At 39.0% G+C, this 13,337-nt stretch overlaps 1 protein-coding gene across 1 annotated transcript in view; it reads right to left on the bottom strand.

The window, feature by feature from the left end:
- Positions 1–13,337, bottom strand: part of PPIL2 (peptidylprolyl isomerase like 2) — a 67,311-nt gene that overhangs the window by 34,149 nt on the left and 19,825 nt on the right. The window contains exons 9-12 of the mRNA XM_062504082.1: positions 6,702–6,777; positions 5,752–5,912; positions 4,159–4,234; positions 2,852–2,958 (exon numbers count right to left, since the gene is read on the bottom strand). Coding sequence (XP_062360066.1) covers positions 2,852–2,958; positions 4,159–4,234; positions 5,752–5,912; positions 6,702–6,777 — 420 coding nt within the window. The remainder of the gene's footprint in view (positions 1–2,851; positions 2,959–4,158; positions 4,235–5,751; positions 5,913–6,701; positions 6,778–13,337) is intronic.

Genomic DNA, 13,337 nt, shown 5'->3' with positions numbered 1-13,337 from the left:
ATATCTGGATTCTAGTCCTATTTCATGTTCTTTCTGAATCTTGTCACAAAGTAACTGATGACTTCAATCACACTGCAACACTGATTTCCTGCCCTGGATCAATACACAGCATTTCTTGATTAGGTTTTTGGTGCTAGGAAGAATTTCATCACCATCAATCTTACTGACTGGCACCTTAAAGTACTACCATATGAAGAACCCTAAATTTATTTTTAAACAAAGGTTTCCACATGTAGATAAAGACTGAACTACAAACAATCCACACTGGCAAATAGCTCACAAAAAATGGAAAAGAAAGGAGCCATTGAAGAAGGAAGAGTATTGAAGGCAACAGATACTGGGCAGATTTCAGAAGCATTGTTGAGTGCTGACACCATGACAGCAAGAATATTTTGCTTAAATACAGACAAGAGGCATGAAAATCCAATTGGAGACTCAATGCACATACCATCTAAGAGAGAAAGTATGTCACTTGCTGCTCTCTGTTTTAGTGAGGAGACTTCACCTTGAGGTATGTATTGAAAGCTAAACCATAAGACTATTTAAAAATGTAATTTAAATGTTGCAAGTCCTACTACCAGACACAGGTATTTATCAGTCATATTTATATTGCAACTTCATCCTCAAGCTTCCTTAAACATTTTGCAATCATATATTTGCAGTACTGTGAAATTATGATCACTGCCAGAGTGGCTTCCAAAATGACAAGAGCACAGGATATCTCTCAGCAATTAAAGAAAAAGTGCATTTAAATTTGAGTGAGCATTGTGGCACAGTCCTGTTACCCCTGACTGCATTCAAGGACCTTACCCACACTGTATACTTTGACAGGAAAACAAAATTCTGTGTATATAGCAGCTCCAATTAGCTCCCAGGACTGGTCCAGCCTGTGCACGGGATAAGGCAGAAAAGCCAATAAAAATTTGGCATATTATTAATTAAGACTATTGCCATGCATATTCACAAGCAGCATGAACTGGAAATGTTTAACAAATTTTATATTTTGGCACTTTCCCATTTTTTTAGGTGGATCTTTGCAGTTTCAATAAATTCACTGTTGTGAATATGTTTGTGACCTATTTATGTGGTATATGTTTGTAAGATGTTTGCTCTGTCTGCACTGACCTCAGTGTGACTCAGGAAAACCAAAGTTAGAAGCACAAACTCCTTATTTAGTAAAGGGAGAAAAACAAGAAAGAATTGATTTCACAGATCTAGGATGATGACCTAAGGTGGATGCTGTGAAAACCTCCCTACAGCAGCAAGTTTTTCTTATTTATTCTAAATATATGTCCTTTTCCTCTCTCCAGTGCCAAAGGTCTGCTAAATTCACACATATTCAATTGACATGAAGGCACAGATGGCTGGAGACCAGCACTGGAGCATGTCTGCTTGTGTAAAACAGAGCACACTTCCAGGGTGTGCATGAGGAAACTTTGTGTGTGAAAGGAGGATGAATAGGAATTCATCTGGAAAAAGAGGAAACACAATGGATATCATACAGGAAGTTTATAATGAGCAATTGAGCCTGGGTCCTCAGGACTGAGTGACACTGGTCACACATGTGGCCAACAAGCCCATGCTGGTAAGAATAGCTGCAGTCAGCCTGCTTTAGCCAGGAGCCAGTTTGAGAACATATGGCAAAACAAATGATTCAGTGCAATCTGCTCGTTCTGCCACTTCCCTTAAATACTGCTGCACTCACATCCTCTGCTTTTTGCCTTATTACAGTGTTACTATTTCAGAGCATGGAAAACACCTGTAGGGATGAGAGAGACCTACAGAATTACTAACACGATACTCTGCTGCGGAGATTCTCATGCTGTTTGCACAGATCAGCTTGAGATGTTTACACATATCTCTCTTCTTACTCATGTGAGAAAAAGGAAGAGAAGGGAAAGCCAGAAGGTTTATGCCGTTTGCTCCTTTTTCTTCCTTGCATGCAAAAATGGTTGCATTCTTCCAGTACATCTGGATTTCACACCAGGCACCCCAGCTCCTATCCAGCACCACTGTCCTTAAGCTTTGTGAGGCTCACAAGAAACAGAAGTTTTACCATTTAAACCCCTATTCACATCCTTCAACTTCTTAAAATACCTTTCAGGCCTATAATATCCTGAGACAAAAATCCCAGGAAACCATTGAAGGTTTGAAAACTTCTTTCCTTTTATAGAAGTGGCTGTACAAATAAATAAGCAAACACACTACCCAAGCAGTGACGTCTGAGACATCACTGTCGCCACAACTCATTCATCTATCAGAAGTCTTGCCATGTTTATTATTTTAAGAGCCACTGATTTCCCCCAGAATCAGACTGTATAGACTATAAAAAACTCCAGTCTGTTGTTTTTTGAAATCAACTTCTTTTAATGGCAAAGGGAAGGCGTTTGAAAACTTGAAATTTAAGAATAGGGGCAACAGGAAGTAAAAACATATTCTAAGGTTTTCATTTAGGTTTGTTCTATGAAGCTTAGGCTTTAGAAACAAATCTGACCATTTCTGGGAATCATAACTACAGGGACTCAGACTTACAGACTGCTCTTGGTCTCAGTGAGGTTCATTTCCTGGTTCTGCCAGTAAGATGCTGTGTAACCTTGGATTATTCCTTCCTCACTGTACACTGTCTTCTCTTTGCTCTCCTCCATCCTGGTCACTAATCCTGACCTTCTGAAGCCCTGAACATGTACCCTGGCATATTGTAGGTACGTAAAATGATGGGACTACCCACAGAGAACACTTACACATACAGTGTAAATATATACAGTTAATTAATTTATATATATAAACGTTTCTACTGCCAGCTCCAATTCTGGTTGCTATCTACAGAAATACATCTTAAGGTTCACAGTACCATGTCACAGTGCAGCTCCAAGTTTAGGTCTCCTTTATTAGTGTGAAGTCGTACATATCCCTTCTTCTTCACATATTGGTATCTCACAACATCTTCTTCAATGGCAGCTGCATCAAAGCAAAAGACAGGAATTAGCTCTCTGTAAGCTTGCTCATTGATCTTTAGAAATCACCTCTAAACAATTCACAGAACCTACTGTCTGACCTCTTCTCCTGTGGAACTGGGTCTTGAGGAATCCTACTCTGCAATTCATCTATGGTAACCTTGCATTATTCTCTGTGCAACACACTTTCCGTTATAGTAAACCACCAACTCTTTGAGAACCAACCAAATAATGTATATTTTAAATCCCAGAAGCATTCAGTATTACAGCATTCAGTACTGTATTAAAACTATAATTTTCAAGCAATGTCTACCAACCATAAATGCTACTTTGAACCAAAATTGCTTCTTGTCAATCCTGGAAGCCAAGCAGGTAGTCATCAGTCAACCACAAACTGCTGACATACAGAGACCTACCCAGGTCTGAAAACAACTGAAGCTGTCATTGGAGACATTACTGGTAAGTCAAACCAAAGGATCAGTCTATGATGTTTCCATTCCCATTTTCTCAAATGTCCAGTTAGTCAGATATTTTCTGTACTCAGCCACCTTCAAATCACTGTAACTTACCAAGTAAAGGAACTGAATTTGGTGAATATAGTATTAGCAATGCATTCAATCTTTGCCTAAGTACGTGCAATCTAAATTTTAGTGCCCAACTTTCTCAACTGGAAATACTAATGACTCAGTTATTTAATCAATATCTGAACTAAATAAACCTTACACATTTGTGTTTAGGCTGGAGAATAAAAAGAAAACATTTTTGTATTAAAATGTATTTTTGTGTAAAAATCAGTAAACTAAAAGTTACCATTACGAAATTTGCTGTTGTTCTAATATTGGGGTAGGCAAAAATGGTGGGCAAGATCTTTTATGGTATCTGAAGAGTGATTATATTTCATTCCTAACTTAGAAAAAGTGATATGTCAATTTGTCATCCCTGAGCATAGAAAATGTCTCATTAATTTTGGTTCAAAAGAAGTAACTGTCATTCAAAGACAAAACTTGATCATAATTGCTCCAGTATTCTCAGAGCAACCTCACTATAAAGTAAGGATATATCTGGTCAGGGACTACACTTCCACAGCATCAGCACTGACCAATTCCCAATGTATTCCTTCAGTCCTCATACAGGTATGTGTGCTAAGGAGCCCACTTTAAAACTTAAAATAAATGAATGGTTTGTAGGTAGGTCATTCTGGTACCTGCTTCGTGGGTAGTTTCAGGCACCATTGCAGTGGAGGTGAAGGAAGCACTTACAGCTCCAGTGGAATAGTGAGCCTGTTTGCAGAGGAAAAAGCAAGAACTTAGAATTCATCTACCAAAATACTACATAAGCATTAGAAACACAAATGCTATCCTTCTGAAGGCAGATTTTCTGCTCTAGCTCCTACTGAAAGAAACAAATACCCAGTGCAGTGATAATTCTCCATCTGTTGCCCACATTTGCTCTGATGAAACTGTAGTTAAGGCTGCTCATGTGCTGAGCCAAAGGGGCTTAACGCTTCCACTCCACTTCAATACATCACTACGCAAAGATTCTATTATCAGAATTTATTTGTATGTCCATGAGTAGAGATAGGCAAGGAGTATTTCTGCCAAGATATCTGTAGAAGTCTCCAGTGTTGCTGAGTGGAAGGAAAATCCAGTGAACCACAGAGATATGGTAGGGGAGAACAAACCAGCCCCTCCCACAGATGGCCCTGCAGTGTGCAGAGACACTGTCCCATGGCTCCCAAGATCTATTCTGAGCTCTGTAATTCTGCAGAAGGGAAATGTTAACGTCACACATGGATTTTGTAGTAAATTACAAAGATCTAATAAACCCAGAGACATGTTTAGCAGTTCCAGGGAAATGCCTGTAAAGAGTCCAGCCAGGTCATTGCTCATTCCCCAGGGTTTCACTGCATCCCAAGCAAGTTTACAGCTATGCCCACCCAGACCACAGACTGAAGATCCATCATGTGTAGAGCTCATCCTTATCTCTGCCCTCTTTTTTCTTCTCCTTTTTTTTTTAAAATTTGATTTTAACACGACAATGTCCCAAAAAGGGGGAATTTGTGATCCTACTCCTTGGTCACATATACTCCCTAATCTGTCTCTAAGCCCTCTCATTAAAAGCTGTATGCTGCACTGCTGTTAGTTTTCATGCAAGTGTAATCAAAGCAAGCAGGCACACACATCCCAGAATTATTAAAGGACAGAATACTCTCTTGCCCATTTCAAACAGTCTTTGATGTAGGAAATCTAGATGCAGATGACTTGTTTCTCTTGCTAACCATGAACATACACCTGGAAGAACATCCTTTAAAATATTCCACTAAACCCTGTATTCCAGTGGAAAAATAAACTGGAGGAGTGGCTGTGGATGATTTATGTATTTGTCCACACCAGAAATGATTCACTTGCACTACCCTTAAGGTGTGCTCTCTCTGCCAATAACTGCAGGAAGCAATGATAAACAAACTCAAAGTGAGAGATTCCAACCTGGGAAAAAGCTTCTGCCAACACATACATAACCACATCACAAGGATTCTTCCTTCTTATTGTGATTCAGTTCTCAAGTGTTTAGGTTCATTTGCAATGATTTAACAAACAGAAACTCACTGACACATACTATGCATGTCTAAGGAATCCGATACGATTCTTGTATTTTTATCTATGACAAATTTCTGTGTGAGAGAAAACAGAAGGAGCAGTGTTTGTTTATACAGCAATACGGCCTCTAGGAAGAAAAACAACTATTACCATTCATGAAGAAGTCAATCAGTACCAAACTACAAATTAAGTCAACTTACTGCATTCAGCTTATCCACTTTCTTCTTTTCAGGTGCCTTCATAGTAGCTGCTAAAATGTCATCGCCTTTGAATTCCTTATAAAGCTCCAGTAAAGTCTCTCGAGTCTCTGTATTTGTATTTTTCAAATAGTAAGATGGATCCAATTTTGCTTTTTCTTCATCTAGGTAAGACAAAGTTAAATCACTCAGAATTAAAAGAAACATTGTATTTTGTTCTCCTTCAGTTTATTACATAACAAATTACACAAAATGTTTCCAGATATTAATGCTACCCTGTTTTTTAATACAAAGATCTAGCAACTATAAATATTCCTCCACACACGGTGACAAATAGCGGTGCATAGCACCAATGACATTGTAACCCAAAATATAGCACAATAAATGCCAATATGATGTACAAGAAAAAAAAAATCAAGCCAACTATCATGAAAATTTATTTGAAACCACTGGAAATTATCTAAGTCCATTCAAGTCTTATAAAACTTTTATAGAACAATAAAGACAAAATACAGTTGGATACAATATAAACTTCTGTCCTTTATCCCCTCACTGGATGGCCAGACCTGTGATACAAAAATCCCAGGATCAAATATTTAATGTGACAGTAGGGAAAGGAGGTTGCTGGACTGGACTGAGAAATTTGATTTAGTTAATATTTTAATTTAATATTTAATTTTTACAAGTTTCATTTGTTCTCTGTCTTGGTATGCTTATTATTTGCTGGATATTAAACATTCCATATCTGAGCTAATACTCACTTATTATGATTGGGTAAATACAAAGAGATGCTTGCTTGCCCAACAGTAGATTAAAAAAACCTCAAAAAATAGATATGAGCATAATAAGCTAACCACTGAGAGATGTGCTTCCAGAGAGTCAATGCCACAACATTTTCAGATTTTGCATGTTTGGGCTGGTGTTTTCTCAGCCTACCTTCAATTCATCCTTACCTGGATCAATTACTTTTATGTTGTTCTTAACATGAAAGAAGTTTGAGACATTGAACTTATCCAGGTTTGTTGGATCCTGAAAATAATAATCATTAAAAAAAAAACTAGTATCAGAGACCCTGATAGGCACATATTCCAAGCAACAGAGTACACTAAAGGGCAGACACCCTAATAAATAAACAGGGAGAGACAGAGTAACTTCCATACTCCCCAAACCACAGAAAGATGAAAAAAATATAAAGCAATCAACCCCAACCAACACCAGCAATGAGTCTGTTCACAGCAGACTCATCAGGGATCTGGAATTCAGTTCCAAACATAATATTACACATACATCACCTACAGAAGTTACTGCTAGAACTCAGTTGAGTCTCCCACATCCTAGAGAAGCAAAAACAATACAATGCCCTGCTTCTTTCCTTTGTTCTGAGCTTTGGTCTAAGATCCATGCAAAAGCACATCAGCTATCTCCTGCTATTTATAATCCTAGGCCTGATTTGCACATGCTCTGTGAACTTTTGCAATGCATTTCAAATTACAAATAAAACCTCAGAGCAACTCTCTGCAGTAAGAACTGTTTTGACAGTTGTTTTTTTTTTAACTAGTGCTTACAGAACTATGTTTAAAAATGAAAAGAAAAAAAGCTATTATGAAAATTCAATTTAATGACCACTGAAGGAAAACAGCAAAAGCACACAGTCCATTGACTGATTCTTTATGCTATCTCTAGGCAACTTTCTGCAGAACTCTGACCTTTTATTAGAAAGAGTGAAACAAGGAATGCCTACTGGTGATCTAGGTTACTTTATACTATTATTAAACTGGTCTATAATCCTCTCCTTACAGTGACTTCAAGGTTTTTTCCTCAAGCTCCTCTGCAGCACAAAGGTCAAAACATCAGCCCAGGACATACAGTCACTAATGGAAAGTCTATCTTACAGAAAACAATTCAAACTTTAAAATACCAAACTAACAAAATAATATGCAATAGTGTCTAGTTCAGGATAAAAATAATGCAACACACGCAAAAAACTATGACCTAACATGAATAGCATTAAATACACTATCCTAAAAAGTTTAACAAAGCTTCTCAGACCACCATAGTTTGACAATCTAATCTCTGCCAGAAGTAATGCTTAATACAAGCAGAGCTGCTAGCTCCATAATTTATAAAATGATCTAATTAGGCTTTTCATTCATCCCTGAAATGGTATGCTTCCACCAGAGAGTGCATTTTTAGTTTTATTGCTGGTAGTAAAACCAAAACACATTCACGAAATCAAGCTGTGTGATTCAAGGTGATTCTGCACCTTAATGTGACCTCCTGGCCTTCTGCTGTCCCCTTTCCTAACCACCAGATAACAATTTCCTATTATTTCTTCTCCCACTATACCCCTCCAGTAGATCTTAATTGAGGAAAAAAACCCGCCCCAAAAAATTACAACCTTAAGATTATGCTTAAGAAACAATCTTTAAATAAAACTATGAAAAAATAGGAATTTTAGATCTATTTTTAGCCATTTTTTGTTTCCTCTGACACCAGCACTCAGGTGTATTTATTATTCATTACCTCACATACATATTAATATAAGTGAATAGAGATGATTTTGAGCCTTGCTTTCTGAAAGTCAACAAGATGCATGGAGAAAGAACTTTTGAGTGTTTTCACAAGACGTTTTCACTCCCAAACACTCTGCAGCAATCATGAGCTGCAGCTTTCCAAGACAGCAACTATTGCTCTGCACATAAATGTGCTGCCTCAAAAGGTGAAAGAAGGAAGGAAGGACTGCTTACCCCTTCAGGAAAGGGAGAAAATATCTGTGTACTAATATTAATAGAGATAAATGGATTTCTAGCAATCCATGTCTGCAGTTCATGGCAAAGCTGAAGTGCAAGACTAACTCCTGAAACCAATTTTTCATGGACAGGAGGGAAAGCAGCAGCAAAAATGAAACAGAAATCACCTTCATGATGTTCCTCTAAACAAAGCTTCTTCATTGATTGGTTTATTGATTGTTTAAAAATAAATAAAGGACATCACAACTGCCAGTGCCTTACAAAACCCAGGGCCTTGTGCTCAGGGTACCACAAATCAGATTAGTTCACAACATTTAACAGCCACAGTTCATTCAAAACATCTACGTGGCTTAAGCAGCCTAATCACAAGCATTGAGCAACTCCAGCAAAATGTTTACAGCCTCTTTCCTTGCAGGGATTTCTCAGGGCACTTGAAATCACCAGCCCCTGCTTTGGCAGTGCATCCATTATCATATGGAGGACAGCAGAGGCCACAGGGCAGCTCCTTCTCCTTGCAGAGCAGCTGTCCATGTGCCCTCTGGGAGATCTGAACTCCAGAGCCCAGAACTGTGACCCAACCTTCCATCACATCCACGTGGGCCAGCTGTTCCAACAGAAACCTTGACAAAGGTCTGGTTTACAGTGCTGTCCCCTGTATTCCTGATTCTGCAAAGCAAGAGATTCAGCACACTTTGAGAAGTGGGACAACCCACACACCTACCCCAAAAGAGATTTTCCCCTCAGAAATGGCTCCTCAAATTAAAATTTGAGTATCATCTTGTACAGGACACATAGGACATGTTTATTCCTCCCTCTAAAACACAACATCTTGATATACTAAGAGAAGTTAGATTAGAATTAGTTTGATTAGAATTAGTGTGAATCAGAAGTAGCATACTGTGCAAGTACTGCAGTGAATACTAAATCAAACACAAGGTACCATTTGCTTCTACCTGCCCCCCAGAGCAGAAATACATCTGACCAGTCCAACCTGTGCTGTAGAAGACACAAACCATTTCCTTACTGGTGGTACTGAGTCCTACAACAGGAGATACACAATTTTTAAAGGTAAGGCTATGAAAATTTTGTAAGTTTGCACAGTCTTTAGACACATCACTTCAGGAAGAAAACTGTCTAAACAGTAATAATTAGCCTGCCAAGCTCCTCTCATTGCATCCATGACAGTTACTGGGCACAGAATCAGAGCAGTCCGAAGAAGATGCCACAGGGACAGGCAGACAGACACACTCACATTGTCAAAACCTCAAACTCTAATGAATTAATTGCCTCTCCTGATCAGAGAGAGGCTGGACTCATAGGGATGTTCCCAATCCTGCTAAGATTAAGGCCTGGAGCCCAAAGACCTAAAGAAATAAGTTCTGTGTAAGTGCACAGAAACCAGAAAGGAAGATGAACCATGGCCCGCTTTTGTTTGTCTTAGCATGTTTAAAAATACATATTCAAAGCACCATGGCTGGTAGTCTCAGGGTTTTTCCTGTTAAGGTTACAAACCATAAACTTTAGTTTAGCAAACTACTAGCACAGATATAGACTTCAAAGAGTTGCTAATTATCATCACTATTAAAAATCTCATATTTAATGTTTTCCTGAAAGCTGAGCTCTGAAAAGAGCTAATCTCAAGTTTTATTCAATTTGTTTTTTTCCAGACATTTTCTGGTTTTACCTACTTAGGGAAACAGCATGAACTCTGTTAATCTTATGCACCACATACAAGCCCTCAAAAAAGCAGGTTAAAACCAGCAGGTTTAGGCTGTGTAATTTCTTTGAGTCCTGATTTCTCTCTTACCATTTGGCTGGCCATGCTTCATCCCTAATTATCCTCAGGACTGTCAGCCTCATATGCTGACCATGTCCCACTTCTTTACCCACTTCTCTGCACGTCCATTGGTGCAGGATTCTCCCTCGCAGAGACCTCACCCACAACCGTGCAGAAATCTGCTCTGACCTTCTGTCACACCGAGAGCAAATGAGGAATAGCTGAGGAGGGAAATATCAATTAACAGTGTGCAGCTCAGCTACCTCCAGCTCTGCTCATTAGCTGTGTTTCCTGCCACAAATGTCAGTGGTGTTTAACAGCTTGTCAGAGCCATGTCTTGTCCACAGCTGATTGGGTTATATAGAAACAATAAAACTGACATAAGGAAGCACATAATAGTATGAGGCTTTTTTCCCCCTTTAACAGCAGCACACCTGTTAGCATTTACCCAGACTTGGTATTTTCTTCTCTTCCCCCCTCGATTTCTGCCACGCAAAGAAGATGGATTTGTTATCCTGCATCCACCAGGGAAGGCTCTCTGCAGGCTGCCACCAGAGCCCTGTGCCTGCTACCCCTGGCACAGCAGGGCAGGGGCTTTATTGCAGTTCCTTAGGCAAGGAGGAACCCCCACATGTGCCTCTGCCTCACCTGCAGCACTGCCACTGATCACAGCCACATTTCTCATTAAATCCCCTGCCAGCACACAGCTCAGCAATAGCTCTGAAGAGTTTCCAGAGCAGGAATAATTTCTGCTGTATCCTCACAAACTTAAACTTGCCTCTTGTTTGTGAACAGAGCCATATTGGAGGATGACAAATTGACAGGGTGCTAAAGGGGAAATTGTTCTTCACTCCTCTGAACACTTCCTATCAAATGGGATCTGAAAGCTGGGTATTGCAGCATTCTTCCTTTGCTCTCCTCAGGACCTCTCACACTTGCTAGCATGGGAAGTCCACCACTGTGTCCAGCAAAGCACTGCCTGACCCTGTTCCTCTCTCTACCTGGAGCAAGGGCAGACACTTGCTTCAGCCTGCCTGGTCTTATATGGAGGAATTCAGATGACAGCTATTTATGTGCCTGCTGTTAACTTCCACATCATTACACAAAGAATAATTTGCATAATATAGGATTGTAACACACATGGAATTTACATTACATCAATTAATAATAATTTCTACCAGATTCTGCCATAGAGATTTGACAGTAGGCACTGAGATCTAGCAGTCAATCTCCCAAAAATTTACTTGGAAGATAATCTCAAATTAGGTTAAACATTCAAACTGAATACTAGCTGAAAACCTGTAAAACATAGGACTGGAGGAAATACCTTGATCTGAATTGAGGTCTAATGCACTATTATTTCAAAAGCTGTACTCAATCCTACCTTGAAACCAATTGCAAAGTGAAATGATGAACACCAATGTACCAGAATGGCAAACAAGTGTTGACAATATCAGCTTTTCCATTACAGACATCCTGTCCTCACAGATCTCCAAGTGTTTTACATCCTGCCTTACCCACTCTATGTAACTAATTAATCTTACAGTTCTTGAGTTGTCTGTCAGCTGGGAACACGCTCATGACATTTTCAAGGGATGCTGAGTTAGGCTGAGCTGATGATCACCAAAGGTAAAGAATATAAGTGGGTTTAAAGTTATGAGAAACATAGACAACATAAAACAGCAAATTCCATTTAAAAGAGACATGAACCAGTACAGTTGGGAGAAAAATTATCTGAAATAATGATACGGAGAGAGAAACTTGGAAAAATGTAAGACCTGCACTGCAGAAGATGGAAAGCTTGATGAGTTTGTAGCAAGATCATAAAGCTAAAACAAGGAAATTTAAACTTTAGTGTAAAAACTCAGTCACACTAGGAGTGCTGTATCTAGGAAGGATATATCATATGGAATAATGTCATGTGCATTTCTGTCATCATCAGCAAAATCCTAAACTAGAAGCCATGACTACTTCTGCCTGAATAACTCCATTCCAGTACTGTTAATGTATCTTGCACACCAGGATATGGTATTAGTCTTTACCTCCTGCCCTGACTGGCTGGATAATATGGCCATATGCTGATGAAAAACTGCCATGCTCCACCCCAGGACATTTACATTTCAACGGGGGAAAAAGTAATTTCTGAATATGGAACTACATGTAGGAAGCACTGCAGATTCCTTTACAAAGAGAAGCACACCACAGACCTAAGACAGTATTATTAACAACTAAAGTTGTGATTCTGCTTTTTTAGTTTCAAAAAAAAACCAAGTTGTCATTTTTAACAAGTAAATAGCACATAAATAACTGCTACTAAACTCAAAGCAAGCAGATGAGATGGTACTTAGCAGAAAAGATAACAGGATTATGACTTGTGTTTGAATGTTTAGCACCAAGAACAGGAAAACCATATTATGAAATTCTTCCTCCTCTGAAAAGAGGAAATCTTTCTTGTCTTATATATATTAAGAGAGAGAAGCCATGTTTGAGGTCAATTACCATTTTGGTAAAATCCAAACAGATGTAGGATTGTCCTTTAGGTATCAGTAAGGAAAAATGGGATTATACAAATCATCTGTAAACATATGTAATTCATATTTTCCACTTATCACGTCATATTGCACTACCAAACACAGGTACCCCATCTGTTTCCTAGGACATTCAGAGTTGGCCTCTGGAAATGCTGCTTTCTGTTGCTGAACACAGATCCATTACAGACAGCTCTATTCAGCTGTTATTTGCAAAGCAAATAATGTTTTTTATAGCAACTTCCTTTATATCTAGTTTTCTGCCAAACAGCAGGGTCAGTGATACCAACTCAGTCTCAATTTCAGCTCTCTTGGATACCACAGCACTCCATTTACATGGAGGAAGAAGAAAACAACTAAGTGATACATTTCAACACAGAACTGAAAGGTTTTTAGGAGAAGGAGGAATTGGGGTAGAGCTCTAAAACAACAGATTGCAGTCATGAACTCTGGCTAAGAAACAGAGCCACAGGTGGTGGAGCTTGGCAGTGTGAAGCCTGAAGCCACCACGCTGCCTGCAGTGTTGTCAACAAG

The sequence above is a fragment of the Cinclus cinclus genome, chromosome 17, assembly GCF_963662255.1.
Source record: "Cinclus cinclus chromosome 17, bCinCin1.1, whole genome shotgun sequence".
Classification (NCBI taxonomy): Eukaryota; Metazoa; Chordata; class Aves; order Passeriformes; family Cinclidae; genus Cinclus; species Cinclus cinclus.
Note: the sequence above shows the minus strand (reverse complement) of the source record. Positions and strands in the feature narration are given on the sequence as shown.